Here is a 21,677-nt window from a genome sequence, read left to right on the forward strand (position 1 = left end):
TCATGGCTCGCTGTATGCCGTCATGTGGCTAGCCGATGAGCCTAGAGAATTCAATCTTCCTACACTTCCGCAGAGGTGTATAACCTATGAGGCAGAGAAGTTGCCTAGCAAGTACGGCGTTCATTCTGAAGAGTACGTACCGATACGTACGGTAACGCCGGTAGTGGCAGCAATGTGAACTGTTTGGAAATACGTACTGTCGGGATATGGGGAGAGGGTTAAGACGATTACTTACGTATTTGTTGACATTAACTTCGACGGTCAACATGGACACGGAGCATTTGATTTGTGTTGTGGAATGTTACCGTACGCAACCGATGATAATAAATACGACTTGCCGGCGCAAAACACAGTTCGAAAGAGGTTATGGTAGCACATAGACCGTACAGACCGCCATCTGTTGCTATGACGTTCAAGTTATACCGTACACGTTCTCAAGTTCAGATTGAAGAACGCCTTAAATAATAGGCAACTTCTCTAACATATAAGCTGAAACTCGCTTCAAATCGGTGACCCAACAACAGTGATGTCATGACACACTTTGAAATGAACACCAAGTATATGTTTTTAGAGTGGATTACAAATGTAAACCGCGCGAGTACTAACGTCAGTATTTTTAACAGATGAGAATATAACAGCATATTTTATATTTCCTCATTTGTAATTTGATTTATTCTTATAAGCCGTTCATAAAAAATTTTTACACGTGTTTTCTACTGTTGCAGTTATTTTATTTTGTAATATGAATGATTACGTGGACATATTTTATAATACAGAACAATGACTTCTTCTCATATGAAACAGACTTCTACCTACTCGAAACCAACAATAACTTAAATTGTAGAAGTAGGAAATAATAATTCTAGAGTAGGGCCGGGCATGAGAGCGGCTCCATTTAGTCGGCCACAGCTGCTCTCGCTCCGCAAGGCACTTCAATTCCAAGCCAGAGCAGAACGCTCACGCAGTGGCGGACTCGCATTACAGCTACCTTCCCTGCATTAATGTAACAAGAGCCACGGTTGTTCTAGTCATTCAGTCTGTCAGTATATAATAGTTTATAAGGATATTACATCAATCCATTGTACAGTACAGACTTTATAACACTCTTATTAATTTAATGGAATAAACTTCGCTCTGTCCACACACACAAATCATTAGGCTTATTTACATAACCCATACGCACATACTGCAATCTCCTCACCACGGTTCTACGAGACAGGCGTATGGCTTCCACTTCCCCTACTTGCTGTGGACAGAGTTCATCTGCCAATATAATTAAACATCGCTTGATGAATTCACCTTCGTTGAATGTTTTCAATTCCTTTGCAATTTGGGGGCAAATTTTGTAGCTAATATTCATAGCCGAATCACTAAGTACATTATTGTCATCCTGTTAATATATAATATAATATAATATAATATAATATAATATAATATAATATAATATAATATAATATAATATAATATAATATAATATAATATGTGATATATGAGCATAAACTAATACAACTTAAAGAAAATATTTCTCAGGTACATTATATTAGATTATCTATTCGATATTTATATTGAATTATAAGTTATTATAGTACATTTAGTAATATATAATTTTAAATTATACAAATATTATGATATATCGTAGTATAGTATATTACAGTTCATGGTATATAATATGATATATAATGAACTAATATACTATGCTAATATAATAGCGGTTCAGCGAGGGAATGCTGCCTCCATCCTGGGATCATTTCCTAACTCTATTTCGTTAGAAGAGATCTTTCTCATTTAATGTGTAGCGTACCTGCCTGAGCACGGGTAGAAAGTTCACAAGAACAAAACTTCCACGAAGAAAGGAGAAAGGATGTCCGATCTTTAATGAAGCCATGGTCGAGAATATCCACAAGGCGAGGTGCTCCCCATCGGTTACATGAAGATCAACTCTGTCTGAGCTACGACGGCTGGCCGGCGTCAAGAGCATGGGCGATGCGGAATGCCCCACGCTGCTGGACATCGAGATCATCAGCGAGCAGGACGACCCCAGGCAGCGCCCCAACTTCGGCGTCAAGTGCAAGATCTTCGAACTGGACGCTTGCCAAGGCATCGGAAAGGTGTGTCTGGTGTACATGGACAAGAGCGAGTGCGAATCCGATCTAAAACGAGAGGACCCCAAGATCTGGCTGCTGGACAGAAGTTTCGAGTGGCACTACCTGGCTGCAGAATACACAACATAAGCGAGACATTAACTTAATGCAGGGGGACTCCTCCATGTAATAAATAAATTACGAATAATTCTGCTGCCGTATAAATATTGGGAAGCTAAATTCTTGTTTCCAGCATTGAAGATGTATAGTTCTCTTCAAAAGTCGAGGAAGATTTGAAAGTTCTTTTACTTTGTTAAAAAGCAAGTTTATAGAACAATAATAATACAGTTTTGTTTATAAGAAAAAGTATTAAAATGTTCTGTCACTCTAGTTTCTGAGCAATTAAACAATATATATATATATATGAAAATATACTCTAATATACTATACTATGATATATCATAATACTTGTATAATTAAAAATTATATATTACTAAATGTATAATAACTTATAATGCAATGTAAATATCAAATAGATACTCTAATATAATGTATCTGAGAAACATTTTCTTTAAGTTGTATTAATTTGTGGGGTTCATTACCAACATATTTGCCATATTCATAGCATGTTGTAAAGAATAATGTCGTTGGATATTGAACTTCTTAATCAGTTGGAGTGTTTTATGCCAAATTAAACACATTGCTAATCCACTGCTCTCTACCAAAAAGAACTCCTTCTCCCATGATACATTAAAAGCATTGGGAGTAGAGGGACGCTTTAGTATATGAGCGGAAGCTCCGTCTTCAAAGTTCGCCATCATACTGCAGAGTCACAACTGCACCGACACTGAATGACGTACAGTATGCATACGTCACACCGCTCGCAAGACCCGTTCTTTAAAGCACACAGCGCTCATATCTCAGAATCACGTAATGTGCCCAGCCCTGTTCTAGAGTGTAGTTTATAATAATTAACAATTAAGTTTATATAATAATAACAGTAGAGTTTTTAATTGCATTCTTTGCATCATGATAATATTAATTATATTATATTGAGATCAATGATTTAAATGTTAAATGTTATATTCTGCTAGGTATTCATTTAGTGACAGATTACTAATGTAACATATTTATAATTTGTATTGTGAAATTCCGTACTACTAAAAAATCACATTTCGTAACCATCTGTGCAATGCATTTAGCATAGCAGAGTGAAGTGGTAAAAGTATTAGATATACGAATTTCATTTAAATGACGTCAGATGAGAGCTTATATATGTGTGGGAAAGCACTGCACACCCTCATGCATGTGCATCATATGTTTCGATAGTGCAGATGAGAGCCTTATACAGAATGGTTTCTTCCCTACCCGCGGGGAATCCACTCTCTCGTTTAACGGACGAGAGCGCTGTGATTTCCGCCACAAGCTGGTAGTTCTTGACCCTACATTTGGCTATGTATAACATAGTTAGGTGAGATTTCTCGTAACAGATACACGTTAGAACAGCGGGTTTTTATGCAGAGTGTTATTTAAGGAAAGATTGAGAAGATTAGACTGAAAATTTAATTGTAGGTGCAGTGTAATTATATAAGTTGTGTCATGTAATTAATTAAGTTGATATGTAATTAATTAAATTTATGTGTAATTAATTAAGTTGATAATGCGTATACAATTAATTAAGGTGACTTGCAATTACTTAAGTCGATAACAGTTGGGTTTAATAGAAGTTTACTTTAGGTTTACTTTTGCTTATAATAGACGTTATTATAGCATAGTAAGTTCTTATTTATAGTTCTAAGTTTATTGCATTTATTTATAGTTAGATTTAAATTTACGTTTATTTCACTTTTTGTTACTTGTAATTATTGTAATGTTATTGTTGTATATTATATATCACTGCCACCGGGTGCATACCCAATTATAGTGTTAATAAATACATACATAAAAATAGTTGATCCGATATTTTCTAACATCTACCATGATTTTGGATTACTGGCACATTTTCTTTTTATAACTACATACAAACTAATAAATTACAAGTCGTTATGTGAATTTTTTTCTCACTTTGTTCAGGTCTCTGTGCGTGGGTGATAAACATAATCAAGTTCTATGAAGTGTACTGCGATGTGGAACCCAAGCGCAAAGCTCTAGCCCAGGCGAATGCAGAATTAGCTGCAGCTCAAGATAAATTGAGTGTCATTAAGAAAAAAGTTGCTGTAAGTATTCCAGCGAAGACTGCATCAATTTAGAACACCAAACTAGTAGTGTACTAGATTCAAACCCATGACTGACTATGACTTTAATGCTACTTTAACAATCTTATCTTACATCTCATAGCATGCGTAGACTCCTTCAGACAAGATTTCGTGCCTTAAAGTTACTTCTTCTGATATCTGCCACTACAAAGTTTGTTGCACTAATTTCTGAACACCCTGTTTATGTTTTGTATGAGTGTTTTAGTTTAATTTTTGAACGTTTCAGTCCTTAGAGGAGCAGTTGGCTAACTTGACGGCTGACTTTGAACAAGCTACTGCCGAGAAGCTACGCTGTCAGCAAGAGGCGGATGCCACCAACGCAACAATCCAGTTGGCAAACAGACTGGTGGGGGGCCTCGCCTCTGAAAACGTCCGATGGGCAGAATCTGTGGCTAAGTATGCTTCCTTCTTGAACGTAGAGTTTCACCTTCTAATAGTTTATCATTACAATAAAATTATAAACATATTTGTAATTCTCAAGCATCACCCTGTGGCCAAGTTATTCTACTCCACTCTTCTCTATTTTCCCAATCTCCTTTAGTCAACTTTTATGTAGCGTTTCGTAGTCTTCCTGTTTTTTCCACATCACTTTGTGCTGCCTCGGGATTATTTTTGTCTTTTCTGTTGTCTCCAGTTTCAGACTGCAGGAGAAAATGTTGCCAGGGGATGTACTGCTCATCACTGCGTTCATATCTTACGTCGGCTGCTTCACCAAACAGTTCCGACTTGACTTGCTGAACAAGATGTGGCTGACAAACCTCAAGAATCTTGAGGTAATCAAAACATACGATTGTGTTCTAAATATCTTGTATGTAGCTTTAATAATTCCGAAGATATTTCACTTACATAGATTCTACTGCGTGTTCAGTTCAAAGTGTGTCATGGCTCGATGTATGTCGTCATGAGGCTAGTCGATGAGCCTAGAGAATTCAATCTTCCTACACTTCCGCAGAGGCGTATTACCTATGTGCCAGAGAAGTTGCCTAGCAAGTATGGTGTTCATTCTGAAGAGTACTTACCGATACGCACCGTAACGCCGGTAGTGGCAGGAATGTGAACTGTTTGGAAACACGTACTGAGGTGAGTTTTTTTTTACTGGCGGGATATGGGGAGAGGGTTAAGGCGATTACTTACGTATTTGTTGACATTAACTTGGACGGTCAACATGGACACGGAGCATTTGATTTGTGTTGTGAAATATTGCCGTACGCAACCGATGATAACAAATACCCTGCGTACGACTTGCCCGCGCAAAACACAGTTCGAAAGAGGTTATGGTAGCACACAGACCGTACAGACCGCCATCTGTTGCTACGACGTTCAACTTATACCGTACACGTTCTCAAGTTCAGATTGAACGCCTTGATTAATAGACAACTTCTCTGACATAAAAGCTGAAACTCGCTTCAAATCGCTGACTCACAACAGTGACGTCATGACACACTTTGAAATGAACACCCAGTAGTTCACGTTAATACTTTGTTTAGAAACTTAAAATTTAGTCGATACGTTAAAAGTGTTAAAATGCTTTTAAAAAAGGTTATGTACGTTAGACAGACGGCCCGTTTCGACGCCGGTGCTGCGTCATCGTCAGTGTTCTACGAACTACTGTTGTTCCTGTTGATCTTGAATTCTGCCATTTGCATTCATCAGTTGTAGGGGTGGGGGTGTGTTGCTCGTATGGTGGGGGCTGATTGTTTGTGTGCTATGTATCATGATATCGAATAATGTGTGGGTATTGAACTGTAATTGTGTATTAAGTATATGTTGGGGGTATGTTATTGTATGTTTATATATTTCGTATTGTTCTAAGATGTTTAACTGTGGACCTTTTGGTGTGATGTATAGAATTTCCATATCTGTTTCTATATTATTGTAGTCATAATTATTACAAGAAAAAAATATTCCAAATTTGCTATTGCAAAATATAATAGAAATCTACACAGACAGCAAAATAAGTATCAAAATAAATAACTGTATATCCGAAAGAAAATTAGTTAATAATGGAGTTCGACAAGGTTGTCCACTATCACCAACTTTATTTAATATTTATATAAATGAAATTATTTTAAAATGGAACCAAATCTACACATCAGGAATCAAAATAACCAGTGCTCTAACATTAAATACCTTACTCTATGCCGATGATCAAGTCATAATTTCCAATTCAGAGGATAATTTACAAAGAGGATTGTATACATTAAATAAAATATTAAAAGATTTTGGGACGGAAATTTCAGCACAAAAATCAAAAGTAATGGCATTTTTAGGACAAGACCCATTCAGAAGTAAGATAATACACAATAACCAATGCCTCGAACAAGTGCAAAATTTCAATTATCTGGGTTGTGAAATATCTTATCAAAATGAAAAAGATGTGAACAAGAAAATTACCAAATTTACACAAATTCTAGGAATAATAAACAATGCATTAAAAGCTAAATTAGTACAAAAATCTACAAGAATAAAAATATATAATACACTAGCATTACCCTCCCTTTTATACGGAAGCGAGATTTGGACATTAAAGAAAAAAGACGTGAACAGAATCAAAGCAGCGGAAATGAAATTTTTGAGGAGGACAGCAGGATATACTCTTTTAGACCGAAAAAGGAATGAAGAAATTTTAGAACAATTAGAAGTAGAGTCAGTAGAAGAAAAAATCAGCAGATACAAATTCAATTGCCTAGATCATGTAAGAAGAATGGAAAATTCAAGAATCCCAAAAATTATGATGCAGAATAAACCTAGAGGACATCGTCGACCAGGAAGACCGTTAAGAAGACTGCTAGATGGGGCCGAAACAGGTCTACAGAGGCCTAATTCGTGAAGGATGATGATGATGATAATAATTATTGTTGATAATATGTTCTGCATATGACAAATAGGAAGATCCTTTCACACAAGATATAATGAACACATTAAAGCTATAACCAAATCCTACATCACATCAAGTTACGCAGACCATACAGTAGGTCTAAGGTACATAACTTTTTGTTAAAAAATTTTAACGCTTTTAACGTGTCGACTAAACAATTTTAAGTTGTTATTTAACTTACTGTATGAGAATAAAACAATAAAAATTAAAGGTACGGGAAATTGCAAACAAAGTTTAGTGTTAATTAAAAATCTTGTACACCAAAGCCTTAAAAGTAGTGTTTCAGCAGATAACAAGGCTGTGAGCGCGCATTAAATTTTATGTAATGTATTCTTAGATATCTAAGATTATTTAAAAATATTCTATAAATAAATAAATAAATAAATAAATAAATAAATAAATAAATAAATAAATAAATAAATACATGAATGAACGAATACATGAATGAATGAATACATGAATCAACGAATACATGAATGACCGAATACATGAATGAATGAATACATGAATCAACGAATACATGAATGAATGAATACATGAATGAACGAATACATGAATCAACGAATACATGAATGAACGAATACATGAATGAATGAATACATGAATGAATGAATACATGAATCAACGAATACATGAATGAACGAATACATGAATGAATGAATGAATAAATGAATGAATACATGAATGAACGAATACATGAATGAACGAATACATGAATGAATGAATACATGAATGAACGAATACATGAATGAACGAATACATGAATGAATGAATACATGAATCAACGAATACATGAATGAACGAATACATGAATGAATGAATACATGAATGAATGAATACATGAATCAACGAATACATGAATGAACGAATACATGAATGAATGAATACATGAATGAATGAATACATGAATGAATGAATACATGAATCAACGAATACATGAATGAACGAATACATGAATGAATGAATACATGAATGAATGAATACATGAATGAACGAATACATGAATGAACGAATACATGAATGAATGAATACATGAATCAACGAATACATGAATGAACGAATACATGAATGAATGAATACATGAATGAATGAATACATGAATGAATGAATACATGAATGAATGAATACATGAATGAATGAATACATGAATGAACGAATACATGAATGAATGAATACATGAATCAACGAATACATGAATGAACGAATACATGAATGAATGAATACATGAATCAACGAATACATGAATGAACGAATACATGAATGAATGAATACATGAATCAACGAATACATGAATGAACGAATACATGAATGAACGAATACATGAATGAATGAATACATGAATGAACGAATACATGAATCAACGAATACATGAATGAACGAATACATGAATGAATGAATACATGAATGAACGAATACATGAATGAATGAATACATGAATCAACGAATACATGAATGAACGAATACATGAATGAATGAATACATGAATGAACGAATACATGAATGAATGAATACATGAACGAATACATGAATGAATGAATACATGAATGAATGAATACATGAATGAATGAATACATGAATCAACGAATACATGAATGAACGAATACATGAATGAATGAATACATGAATGAATGAATACATGAATGAACGAATACATGAATGAACGAATACATGAATGAATGAATACATGAATCAACGAATACATGAATGAACGAATACATGAATGAATGAATACATGAATGAATGAATACATGAATGAATGAATACATGAATGAATGAATACATGAATGAATGAATACATGAATGAACGAATACATGAATGAATGAATACATGAATCAACGAATACATGAATGAACGAATACATGAATGAATGAATACATGAATCAACGAATACATGAATGAACGAATACATGAATGAATGAATACATGAATCAACGAATACATGAATGAACGAATACATGAATGAACGAATACATGAATGAATGAATACATGAATGAACGAATACATGAATCAACGAATACATGAATGAACGAATACATGAATGAATGAATACATGAATGAACGAATACATGAATGAATGAATACATGAATCAACGAATACATGAATGAACGAATACATGAATGAATGAATACATGAATCAACGAATACATGAATGAATGAATACATGAATGAATACATGAATGAATGAATACATGAATGAACGAATACATGAATGAATGAATACATGAATGAATGAATACATGAATGAACGAATACATGAATGAATGAATACATGAATGAATGAATACATGAATGAATGAATACATGAATGAATGAATACATGAATCAACGAATACATGAATCAACGAATACATGAATGAATGAATACATGAATCAACGAATACATGAATGAATGAATACATGAATGAATGAATACATGAATGAACGAATACATGAATGAATGAATACATGAATGAACGAATACACGAATGAATGAATACATGAATGAACGAATACATGAATGAATGAATACATGAATGAACGAATACATGAATGAATGAATACATGAATGAATGAATACATGAATCAACGAATACATGAATGAACGAATACATGAATGAACGAATACATGAATGAATACATGAATGAATGAATACATGAATGAACGAATACATGAATGAACGAATACATGAATGAATGAATACATGAATCAACGAATACATGAATGAACGAATACATGAATGAATGAATACATGAATCAACGAATACATGAATGAACGAATACATGAATGAATGAATACATGAATGAATGAATACATGAATGAACGAATACATGAATGAACGAATACATGAATGAATGAATACATGAATGAACGAATACATGAATGAACGAATACATGAATGAATGAATACATGAATGAACGAATACATGAATCAACGAATACATGAATCAACGAATACATGAATGAACGAATACATGAATGAATGAATACATGAATGCACGAATACATGAATGAATGAATACATGAATCAACGAATGCATGAATGAACGAATACATGAATGAATGAATACATGAATGAACGAATACATGAATGAATGAATACATGAATGAATGAATACATGAATGAACGAATACATGAATGAATGAATACATGAATGAATGAATACATGAATCAACGAATACATGAATGAACGAATACATGAATGAATGAATACATGAATCAACGAATACATGAATGAATGAATACATGAATGAATGAATACATGAATGAACGAATACATGAATGAATGAATACATGAATGAACGAATACATGAATGAATGAATACATGAATGAACGAATACATGAATGAATGAATACATGAATGAACGAATACATGAATGAATGAATACATGAATGAATGAATACATGCATCAACGAATACATGAATGAACGAATACATGAATGAACGAATACATGAATGAATACATGAATGAATGAATACATGAATCAACGAATACATGAATGAACGAATACATGAATGAATGAATACATGAATCAACGAATACATGAATGAACGAATACATGAATGAATGAATACATGAATCAACGAATACATGAATGAACGAATACATGAATGAATGAATACATGAATCAACGAATACATGAATGAACGAATACATGAATGAATGAATACATGAATACATGAATGAATGAATACATGAATGAACGAATACATGAATGAACGAATACATGAATGAATGAATACATGAATGAACGAATACATGACTGAATGAATAAATAAATGAATGAATAAATAAATAAATGAATAAATGAGTAAATAAATGAATGAATGAATGAAAAAATGAATGATTGAATGAATGAATGAATAAATAAATAAATAAATAAATGAATGAATAAATGAATGAATGAATGAATGAATGAATAAATAAATAAATAAATAAATAAATAAATGAATAAATAAATAAATAAATAAGTGAATAATAAATGCATGAATGAATGAATCAATCATTCCATCAATAAATGAATGAACGAATAAATGAAGGAATAAATAATAAATAAGTGAATAAATAAATGAGTAAATGAATAAATAAATGAATAAATACATATATATATATATGAATGAATGAATCAATGAATGAATCAATCAATCAATAAGACTTAAAATAGATATAATTCACCTCAATAAAGTTTTTGTACACAGGGTACACGAAAATGCTTGCCTTATGCTTCAGAACCGGTTAAATATTAAATATGAATGCTTCTGATCCGGGTTCAAGGAGATTAATCGGAAAAAATCCAAGACTTAAATATAAACGTAGATTAAGATAACATGAAATTAGATTAGCTTTTATACAACAGAAAATAAAGGTTCAACTTGACTGGCAGATATTTTAACCCTTAAACTCAGTTCAAAAGCTTTATACAACTGGCCCTTAATGTAATACACTTAGTTTCGCCTCTGTTTTAAATCTATTTTAAAAGCTACAAATTTTATTGAATCTTGTGTTATTTAGGAGACAAAATATTTTCAAAATATGCCAGTACTTCACTAAAACGTGATCACTGTTTCAGCCGCCTGTACCCATCACAGAAGGATTGGACCCGCTCTCTCTTCTGACGGATGACGCCCAGATAGCAGTTTGGAATAATGAAGGGTTGCCAAGCGACAGGATGTCTACAGAGAATGCTACTATACTCTCCAATTCTGATCGCTGGCCTCTCATGATAGATCCTCAGGTGAAGTACGAGATGCTATGATAATATATACGACACTCATTTTCATAGCATTCAATATAAAGTTTCTCAATCATGCATTTTAAAACAGCAAAACAACTCAAGTGTTAGCGAATTCTTTATATGGTTTGTAACAGAATTCGTTACAGAAAATGATAGTCTGTTCCACTGAAAGAATAATCCGAAAGTAAAAACAAGCGGGGAGTATTTGAACTACGTATGAAGATGCAATATACACGGTGTTTCCGAGGTTACAAACTTTCAGGGATGATTGCGAAGGGCACATGCATCAATTTGAGGTAAGTAACCCTGGTCCGGAAATGACTGAATCGAAAGTTATAAGCAAAAATAGTTGTATGGAAATGGAATTGTAATTTGACACCACGTGCCCTCCTTCCCTTAACCTTTGGAACAGTCGTGGAAAAATGGTATGGGCCGGATGTCTCCTACGTGGGTACTAGGCCCGATACAATCTGTGAGCTTGTCTACTGTTACCATTGGCTCATCCGTATTCGAAAACCAGGTCTGCTTATTCCGCTCTCGTGTACTCCTCCATTTCACTAGGACTGATCGACTGGACACTGCAACTTGTACACATACCCTGCTGTCTACAGACGTGCATATCAGGACTTTTTATAGACGCCAGTTTAACATGGGATAAGCACATTGAGTACATATGCACAAAGCTATCAAGAGTTTTATATTTGCTAAAGAAATTGACTACTTGCGTTTCTCAAAATTATTTAAGATGTGCCTACTTTTCTTTCTTTCAGTCGATAATTCGATATGCCGTAATTTTCTGGGGAAATGGAACCAAAATTGGAAGCGTCTTAATTTTACAAAAGAAGGCCATTAGAATTTTATGTAAATCAAATTATCTGGAACATTGTCGGCCACTTTTCAGACAATCACGGGTTTTAACAATCATAAATTTGTATGTATATGATCTAGTACCTTACACTAGACAAAATATCGACAATTACTCATTAGTGGACAATATACATGATCATGAAATTAGAAATAGTGAACAAATTAATATTCCATATTGTAGATTACACAAGAGCAACACAAACTTTTTAATTATGGGGATGAAATTATATAATAAGCTCCCTAGTCAATATTATAAATTACCAATCAATAGTTTCAAAACTAGATTTTACAATTGGTTATTAAATAATCCATTTTATTCTGTTGCTGAGTTTTTCAACACAAATTTGTATGAAATTTTATTTTAATAAATAAGTTTTAATTGACATTTAGTTAGTTTTCTTCAATTTAAAAGTTTCAAATTATTTCATGTTTTGATTGTATTATTTAAATTTTACTGTTTCTGTTATTAGTGTATTCTGACGAAGCCTAAAACTGTATGTCTAATGGCCAAATAAATTGAATTGAATTGAATTGAATTGAATTGAATTGACCATGTCCGTTACACACTACGCTATCTGCATTGCTTTAGTGTAGTTTCCTGTCCCCATCCCTCCGAGAGCGCACTGAATGGAATACTGTAAGTAGACAACGTAAACAACGTCAGATGAATACAGTATGTGTAAGATGTACAGATAAATACACATAAATAAGGTGTACAGAGGAATAAAATTATGTCATTTCCACACAACTATTTTTGCTTGTAACTTTCGATTTGGTCATTTCCGGACCAGGGTTCCTTGTCTTAAATTGATCCATGTGCCCTTCCTCATCATCCCTGAAAGTTTGTAACACTAGCCCGGAAACACCCTGTATAATAATTTGTTTTTACAATCGCTTGAAGTCCGAGGTCGTATTGTGACTGTACTTTTTCTGTTAAAAATGATTGTTCGCTCTTATTTTGTGTCTATTTGTGGTAATTGGAATCAAATCCGACATTAGCCTTTATTTAACTGATAATTAATTATATTCAATCGACGAAAACCACGAAAAATCCTCGACCACATTGGTCGGCACCGGAAATCGAATGCAGGACCTCCTGAAAGCGAGTCTAGTACGTTACCACTGAGCCATCTCGCTCGGTTTTTTATTTTATTTAATTCATAGATGAAAAAAATATATTTGATATTTTTAATTTATTGGATATATCTTTAATGTAAATTTAAGATTTGCAAGTTGTATGCTAATATAAAGGGAAATCTATACTAATAATAAATCTGTAGCCGAAATTTTTCTGGTAATTTTCGATTTTCCAAAAATGATTGGTCCTAACATATATAATTAACCGCCCTGAAACCGAAAATTACTTTTTTTTAATTTTTGTTTGTATGTCTGTCTGTCTGTCTGTATGTTTGTTACCTTTTCACGCGCTAATGGCTGAACCGATTTCGATGAAAATTGGAATATAAATTAAGTTCGTTGTAACTTAGATTTTAGGCTATATGGCATTCAAAATACATTATTTAAAAGGGGGTTATAAGGGGGCCTGAATTAAATAAATCGAAATATTTCGCTTATTATTGATTTTTGTCAAAAATGTTACATAACAAAAATTTATTTAAAAATCATTTCCGATAAGTTTTATTCTTTGAAAAATGTTGATAGGGATGATATTTAATGAGATAAATGAGTTTCTAAATTAAAATAACTGCCATCTAAGGCGGTGTAATGAAATAAACAAATGAATTCGTCTATAAGGGGCCTTGGACAACAACAATCGAAAGCTATGAAACATAGCCTATAGAGAATGTTTCTGTGTTTGTATGAAGTAATATCGGAAGCTAAATTAACCGATTTGTATAATTAATTATTAATTTACCATTGAAAAGTGTAGTTTCTCTAGATGGACATAATGCTATAATGTTATCACAGTAACTTCTGAGTGAATCGAGGACAGGTAAGATTAAAATAGATTCTTATGCACAGAAAACTTGATAGGCATTCGTTTCCTGCATTTCCTAAAATAATTTTTATGACCAAATGAGTGGCGTCTGGATCAAAATGATAGCATTTTAATTTTTTTAATTCAATTTAAATTAAGTAACATAATAAACGATTATCCTTCTATCAAACACGAATGTTCCCTGAATCAAACGTCCTATTTTAATTATGTAACTACTTTATATTTATTTATAACGGGTGCAGCGGAGCGCACGGGTACGGCTAGTATACAAATAAATTAATTATAAAATCTCGTGTTTAGGCAAAATAGTTGCTTAAAATAAATGCAAATTTTTAATATCATGTTACAGTTACAAGGCGTGAAATGGATAAAACAGAAATACGGAGAAGCCCTGAAAGTGATCCGTCTAGGACAGCGCGGCTATCTGGATGTTATAGAACAATCCATCACGGGTGGCGCTACTGTTCTTCTGGAGAACATCGAGGAGAATGTGGATCCAGTGCTGGACCCGCTATTGGGTCGGAATCTGATCAAGAAGGGCAAGTACGTGGCCATAAGGGAACTGTGTAGTCTGAGCTTATGGCGGTTGTGTATGAGTAAAGAAATTTTTTTATTACTCTTCGACTTTTAAATCTTTCAATTTATAATTTCTACAGCATACACATAATATTTTCAGATATATTCTGGTTTTTAGGTTACCTTTCTACCTTATATACTTGATTTTATAAAAATGTTTAAATCTGAAAAATATTAATTAAATTTAAATTGAAATCATGGGTATTTTAGGAACATTTCTCTCAGAAACCCTTTGGACTACAGGGTCCTAAAAATTCAAGCATATTTTCAATGAAGTTGACTATATTTTCCGCCATTTTTATTACATTATGAATATTCGTTCAATGGAAAAAAGAATGCATTCCGAAAATGATTATTTAAAAATTTTATTTTTTTATTTTCATACTTTTCTGGTTGTAAAGTCTATAATAATTTTTGATAACTATGTGAAAGTGGCCATGTTTCTTCACTTTCTTATGAAGTAGGAGTATGCAAAATTTCAGCCTACTAGACCCGGTAGTTTCTGAGAAAAAAGTTCCAAAGTACCCATATTCTTAACTAAAATTTAATTAACATTTTTAAGATTTAAATTTTTTATAAAATCACATATACGAGGTAGAAAGATAATCTAAAAATTAAATATACCCGAAAATATTGTGTGTATGCTTTAAAAATTGTAAATTGATAGATAGAAGAGTTGAAACGTAATAACAAAATTTCTTCACCTATTTCACTTATACATAATAGCCATACGCGCAAATTACCCAGTTCCCTTAACAAATTCTCACTGTTGTTATTATAATAATAATAATAATAATAATAATAATAATTATTATTATTATTATTATTATTATTATTATTATTATTATTACTATTACTACTACTACTATTATTATTATTATATTATTATTATTATTATTATTATTATTATTATTATTATATTATTATCATTATTATATTTGTGTCTCAGTGAAACGTACAGCAGAGTCCGTATAGGTCAGTTTCTGTCAGATGCGTTTCCAATTCACTGTGGGCTAAAGCAGGGAGATGCACTATCACCTTCACTTTTTAACTTTGCTCTAGAGTATGCCATTAGGAAAGTCCAGGATAACAGAGAGGGTTTGGAATTGAACGGGTTACATCAGCTGCTTGTCTATGCCGATGACGTGAATATGTTAGGAGAAATCCACAAACGATTAGGGAAAACACGGAAATTTTACTTGAAGCAAGTAAAGTGATAGGTTTGGAAGTAAATCCCGAAAAGACAAAGTATATGATTATGTCTCGTGACCAGAATATTGTACGAAATGGAAATATAAAAATTGGAGATTTATCCTTCGAAGAGGTGGAAAAATTCAAATATCTTGGAGCAACAGTAACAAATATAAATGATACTCGGGAGGAAATTAAACACAGAATAAATATGGGAAATGCCTGTTATTATTCGGTTCAGAAGCTTTTGTCATCTAATCTGCTGTCAAAAAATCTTAAAGTTAGAATTTATAAAACAGTTATATTACTGGTTGTTCTTTATGGTCGTGAAACTTGGACTCTCACTTTGAGAGAGGAACATAGGTTAAGTGTGTTTGAGAATAAGGTGCTTAGGAAAGTATTTGGGGCTAAGAGGGATGAAGTTACAGGAGAATGGAGAAAGTTACACAACACAGAACTGCACGCATTGTATTCTTCACCTGACATAATTAGGAACATTAAATCCAGACGTTTGAGATGGGCAGGGCATGTAGCACGTATGGGCGAATCCAGAAATGCATGTAGAGTGTTAGTTGGGAGACCGGAGGAAAAAAGACCTTTGGGAAGGCCGAGACGTAGATGGGAGAATAATATTAAAATGGATTTGAGCGAGGTGGGATATGATGGTAGGGACTGGTTTAATCTTGCTCAGGATAGGGACCAATGGCGGGCTTATGTGAGGGGGGCAATGAACCTCCGGGTTCCTTACGCCATTTGTAAGTATTATTATTATTATTATTATTATTATTATTATTATTATTATTATTATCATTAATTGAATATGCAAAATTAAATTAAGAATAATTGCAATCTATGACAGGCACAGAAGAAATGCAAACTGTCAAAAGATTTAAATAGATTGGTTCATTTTTTAATGGTTCAACATATTGGTTGATTCATTTGAATGGTGTAATTACCGTATGTTAATGGATATAATATATAAAATAATCTGTGATTTGAAAGAGAGAAATTGAAGTATTTAATTTTGTATCAATAAATTGATAGGTCTAAGTTACCGAAAAAATGAGAACTTCCGGAATACTATATCAGGTTCTTTGCGAGTTATTTTACTATATGGGTCAGAAGGTTGGGCAATAAGTAGCCTAATAAAATTATAATTTGGAGATCAGTCAGGTAATAATGAACAAAATTCTAAATACTCTAACAAGAGGAATTAATTTTTGCTTTAGTAGAACAAAGAAGAAACGTGAATACTAGAGATGAACAAAACTAACTGCCGCTCTCGCTCGCTGTGTTCGTTGCATTTGTCTTTCGAGGCTCGTCTCGTAACTCTCGTGCGCTTCGAGTCTCGCTCATCATTCTCGAAATAGCATTTGGTCGGCGTGGAAAGATTTCGTAACTTTGAATAACATTCATCATTGAAATAAACAACATTATGAATGTTTAAATGAGACAAGAAGACAAATCAGAACAGTATTTTAGTTATCAAAATGTTCTGCTTCTATTATGTGATATTACCTACGTTTCTTTAAATAGAAAAAAACAATTCTCAAATAAATTTGTATTTCTAAGAAACATAAAATATAACATCAATATCTTTTTACTTGAGATTGCACACTAGATCTCAAACATATGAAAAGAAAATTTCTAGCCTTTTAATAAGGGACTAGTAATTAGTAGGGCTAGGATTTTGATGACCTATAAATCATGAAAAAATATCGGAAAAACAATGCATTTATGACCTAAAAATTTAAAAAAAAAATGCCCTAAAAACAACGCATTTATGACCTAAAAATCTAAAAAAATAATGTCCTAAAAATTGGTCTTACATACGGTAATTGGCTTAGTAGGAAAAGAGGTTTTGTACTACGTACTTAATATTTAGACTAGTAATTAAATTAAATTCTAGTACCAATATTTAAGTTTATTTAATTTTACATAATTTTTTCTAAGTAGTACACTTTAATTAATTATTTTATCTGATGTAGTTTCCATGTAGTTTACCACAAGGCCACTCTTATCCGGAATTAGCAGGTATAGAGGAGTCTATATTGAAGGGATGGTTGGACTGATCCATTACATGGGGTGTACTACGTTAGAAGGACAATATTTGTGTTGATTCACTGTAGAAAAATCTTATACAAAATAATAGGTACTAATGAATAAAATATCTAGAGAAAATATAAAAGGAAATAAGCATTATTTTACATTAATAATAGGGATTTATGGCCAAAATTAAATGAAAATGCCTAAAAATGGCCGAACAAAACAAAAGATGTTTTTTTTAAGTTCAAACAGGCAAAAAGTGCAGAAAAAAATTCTACTAAAGCAGCAATGTTTCTGGCTTACTAGAAAAAAGATGCAATTTCATCAAAATCCTAGCCCTAGATTACGCTAAATAAAGACTAGGGAACGGATTATTATACACTGAAAGTTAGAGATGTTTCAAATAGGCTACTTGATTGTTTATACATATATAACAGTTGCAAAAGTAGATAAAAGTTCAGTCAGGTATAAACAACTGTGGCGATTCAAGGCTGCTTGACTTGGGGAGTGATCAATCTCGAGTCTCGAAACACTCACAAGCAGTCTTTACGTCAAGGACGCGACGTAATACAACATTGTCGTGCGGGTTTACGGCTTTACAGGCGCTGTTAGTCTCGCTTTCTCGATTGTTGTTCTCTGTAATGAATAGCGTGATTGCCAATGCAGGAAATTCAGGAAACGATATTAGATTATCAAGTAAACAATGAAAGCATAAAAAAATTGAAAATCGAAGGTATAACTAAGACGAGGTCTCACAGATAAAGAAGCTGATCATAAATAACTTCAGATAAACATTATTTCAGAGGATTCAATTCCAATGCATTTCAGTACACTCTAATTTGTGTGAAGTTATAGCGATGCATTATACTAAGGTTGGATAAAAAGTAATGGCAACAGTTCGATATGGTTTTATTCGCAGGGGTATAACATTTACGTACCTTCTATATAGTCGCCCCCTTATTTATTACCTTTTGCCAAATGTTTGGAAGGCGTCGTACACCATCAGCGCGTCCATCTTTGTTGATGTTCCGTATTGACCGCCCTAAAGCACGGATAAATTCATCTCTGGTATTGTACCGGGTCCCTCGCAGTGGTTCTTTCACTTTGGTGAAAAGATCGTAATCGCATGGATCATATCGGGTGAGTACGGTGGATGTTCCAGTAGTCCGCGTTTTCCGTCTGCCTTGGAGGTACAGCGTGGTGCAGTATTACCCCATCAATATCATAAGCCTCAATGAACATCACTTTCACATCCCTGCCTTCCCGGAACGCTTTAACCCATCGTGTCACTGTGCGATATGGCAACGCTGCATCGGCATATGCTTCATGCAGTCCCTGAAAACATTCTTGTGCACTATGACCTCGTGTCACTTCAATTTTGATCCAGGAACGTTGCTCTAGTTTTGTAAACATGGTCTTAGGGCGCCCGCACTATCCCTATCAAAGTTAACGTTCTACACACTGCAGTAGATTGATGGAGTACTGTCGCCGCTGGCTGTACTAACTTATCTAACAGTCCTTGTTCATGTCCACACAGCTGGCAACCATCGTCACGTGACAGCAGTGTTTCCATTACTTTTTATCCAACCTATGTATTTGCATTACATTATTTTTCACGTATTCTTTAGATTGTAATTACTCTGGACGATTGTTTGTTGACAGAGCTATTAAAATAGGAGATAAAGAAGTGGAGTACAATTCAAATTTCCAACTAATCTTACAAACAAAACTGGCAAACCCACACTACAAGCCGGAAATGCAAGCCCAGACCACGCTCATCAACTTCACGGTGACTCGAGACGGTCTGGAAGACCAGCTGCTGGCAGAAGTGGTCAAGGCGGAGCGACCGGATTTGGAGGAGCTCAAGGTAGGAAGGCCTCTGGTATCGGAATCTACTAACTCCGACTTATCTTCGACTTTTCGATTTCGTAGCCACTTCTAATCTAACTTGTATCCTTCCAGAGTGCTGATACAGTCCATTATTACTGGTTTTCTAATACTCTATTTCACGTAGATTTTATGTTCGTTCATATACAGGGTGATTCACGAGGGAAGGTCAAAAATTTAGGATGTGAATTCTGTAGTCATTCTGAGTCAAAAAGTTCATATTAATATGAGTCCGTTTTCGAACGGTTACGGAGATATGGCTCTTTGATTTCACAAAAACTTCTGAGATTCCGTTGTATTAACTCGCATTTAGAGACAGATAACGGACAACTTTAAAGTTTATATTCACGTATGCATACATACCTATACCTGGTAAGGTTTATCTTGTCTCAGTAGCAATAAAACCAAGTCCCTTCAAATGAGGGTGGAGATTATAGGAGGGTTGTAAATTTTCAGGATTCCTTTCAAAATCTTGTTATTGTACAGGCTACCGGAACTCAGTTTTTTGAAAGACAAGCTCAGTGACGAAACTATACAGTACGAAGAGAGATATTTCGTTATTTTATTTTGTGCTACAGAATGTATCAACTAGTCCCTTCTGCCACTGGATGGATGGATGGACGGCATCGCTTCACTCCCCCAACGTGTCATAACAATACAGACGAAGTAAGACATATCTCCTTTCTCTCTCTTTTCACAGTGAGACAGGATACATCACATAAACTGTAATATTCTAGATGTCGGGGTCGATATTTTCGCGCGTTTTCAAAGGTACCTCCTTCTGCTTCAACGCACTGTTGCGCTCCGGCGTGAATCGCGCTCATCGCTCGGGAGAGTTGCTCGTGGCTGTTCTTTATGCGGCGTCCATCATCCAAAATACAGTCGATTAGCGTCTCCCTCTTTTCCACCTTTCTTTGCTACACCAAGTCTTTCATACAACCCCATAAACAGTACTCTTTTCCCATATGGATTTTATGTTCGTTCATATACAGGATGATTCACAAGGAAAGGTAAAAAATTTAGGCTGTGAATTCTGAAGTCATTGTGAGTCAAAAAGTTCATATGAATATGGATCCGTTTTCGAACGGTTACGGAGATATAGCTCTTCCATTTCACAAAAACTTCTGAGATTCCATTGTACTAACTCGCATTTAGAGACAGATAACGGACAATTTAAAGTTTATATTCACATATGCATATAAACCTAATATTATAT

At 33.6% G+C, this 21,677-nt stretch overlaps 1 protein-coding gene across 1 annotated transcript in view; it reads left to right on the top strand.

Annotated features, from left to right (window-relative positions):
- Positions 1-21,677, top strand: part of Dhc93AB (Dynein heavy chain at 93AB) — a 312,580-nt gene that overhangs the window by 237,732 nt on the left and 53,171 nt on the right. The window contains exons 61-66 of the mRNA XM_069846249.1: positions 4,155-4,297; positions 4,563-4,732; positions 4,971-5,109; positions 11,770-11,934; positions 15,111-15,304; positions 20,237-20,441. Of these exons, the coding sequence (XP_069702350.1) occupies positions 4,155-4,297; positions 4,563-4,732; positions 4,971-5,109; positions 11,770-11,934; positions 15,111-15,304; positions 20,237-20,441 (1,016 nt within the window). The remainder of the gene's footprint in view (positions 1-4,154; positions 4,298-4,562; positions 4,733-4,970; positions 5,110-11,769; positions 11,935-15,110; positions 15,305-20,236; positions 20,442-21,677) is intronic.

The sequence above is a fragment of the Periplaneta americana genome, chromosome 14 (assembly GCF_040183065.1).
Source record: "Periplaneta americana isolate PAMFEO1 chromosome 14, P.americana_PAMFEO1_priV1, whole genome shotgun sequence".
Taxonomy (NCBI): Eukaryota; Metazoa; Arthropoda; class Insecta; order Blattodea; family Blattidae; genus Periplaneta; species Periplaneta americana.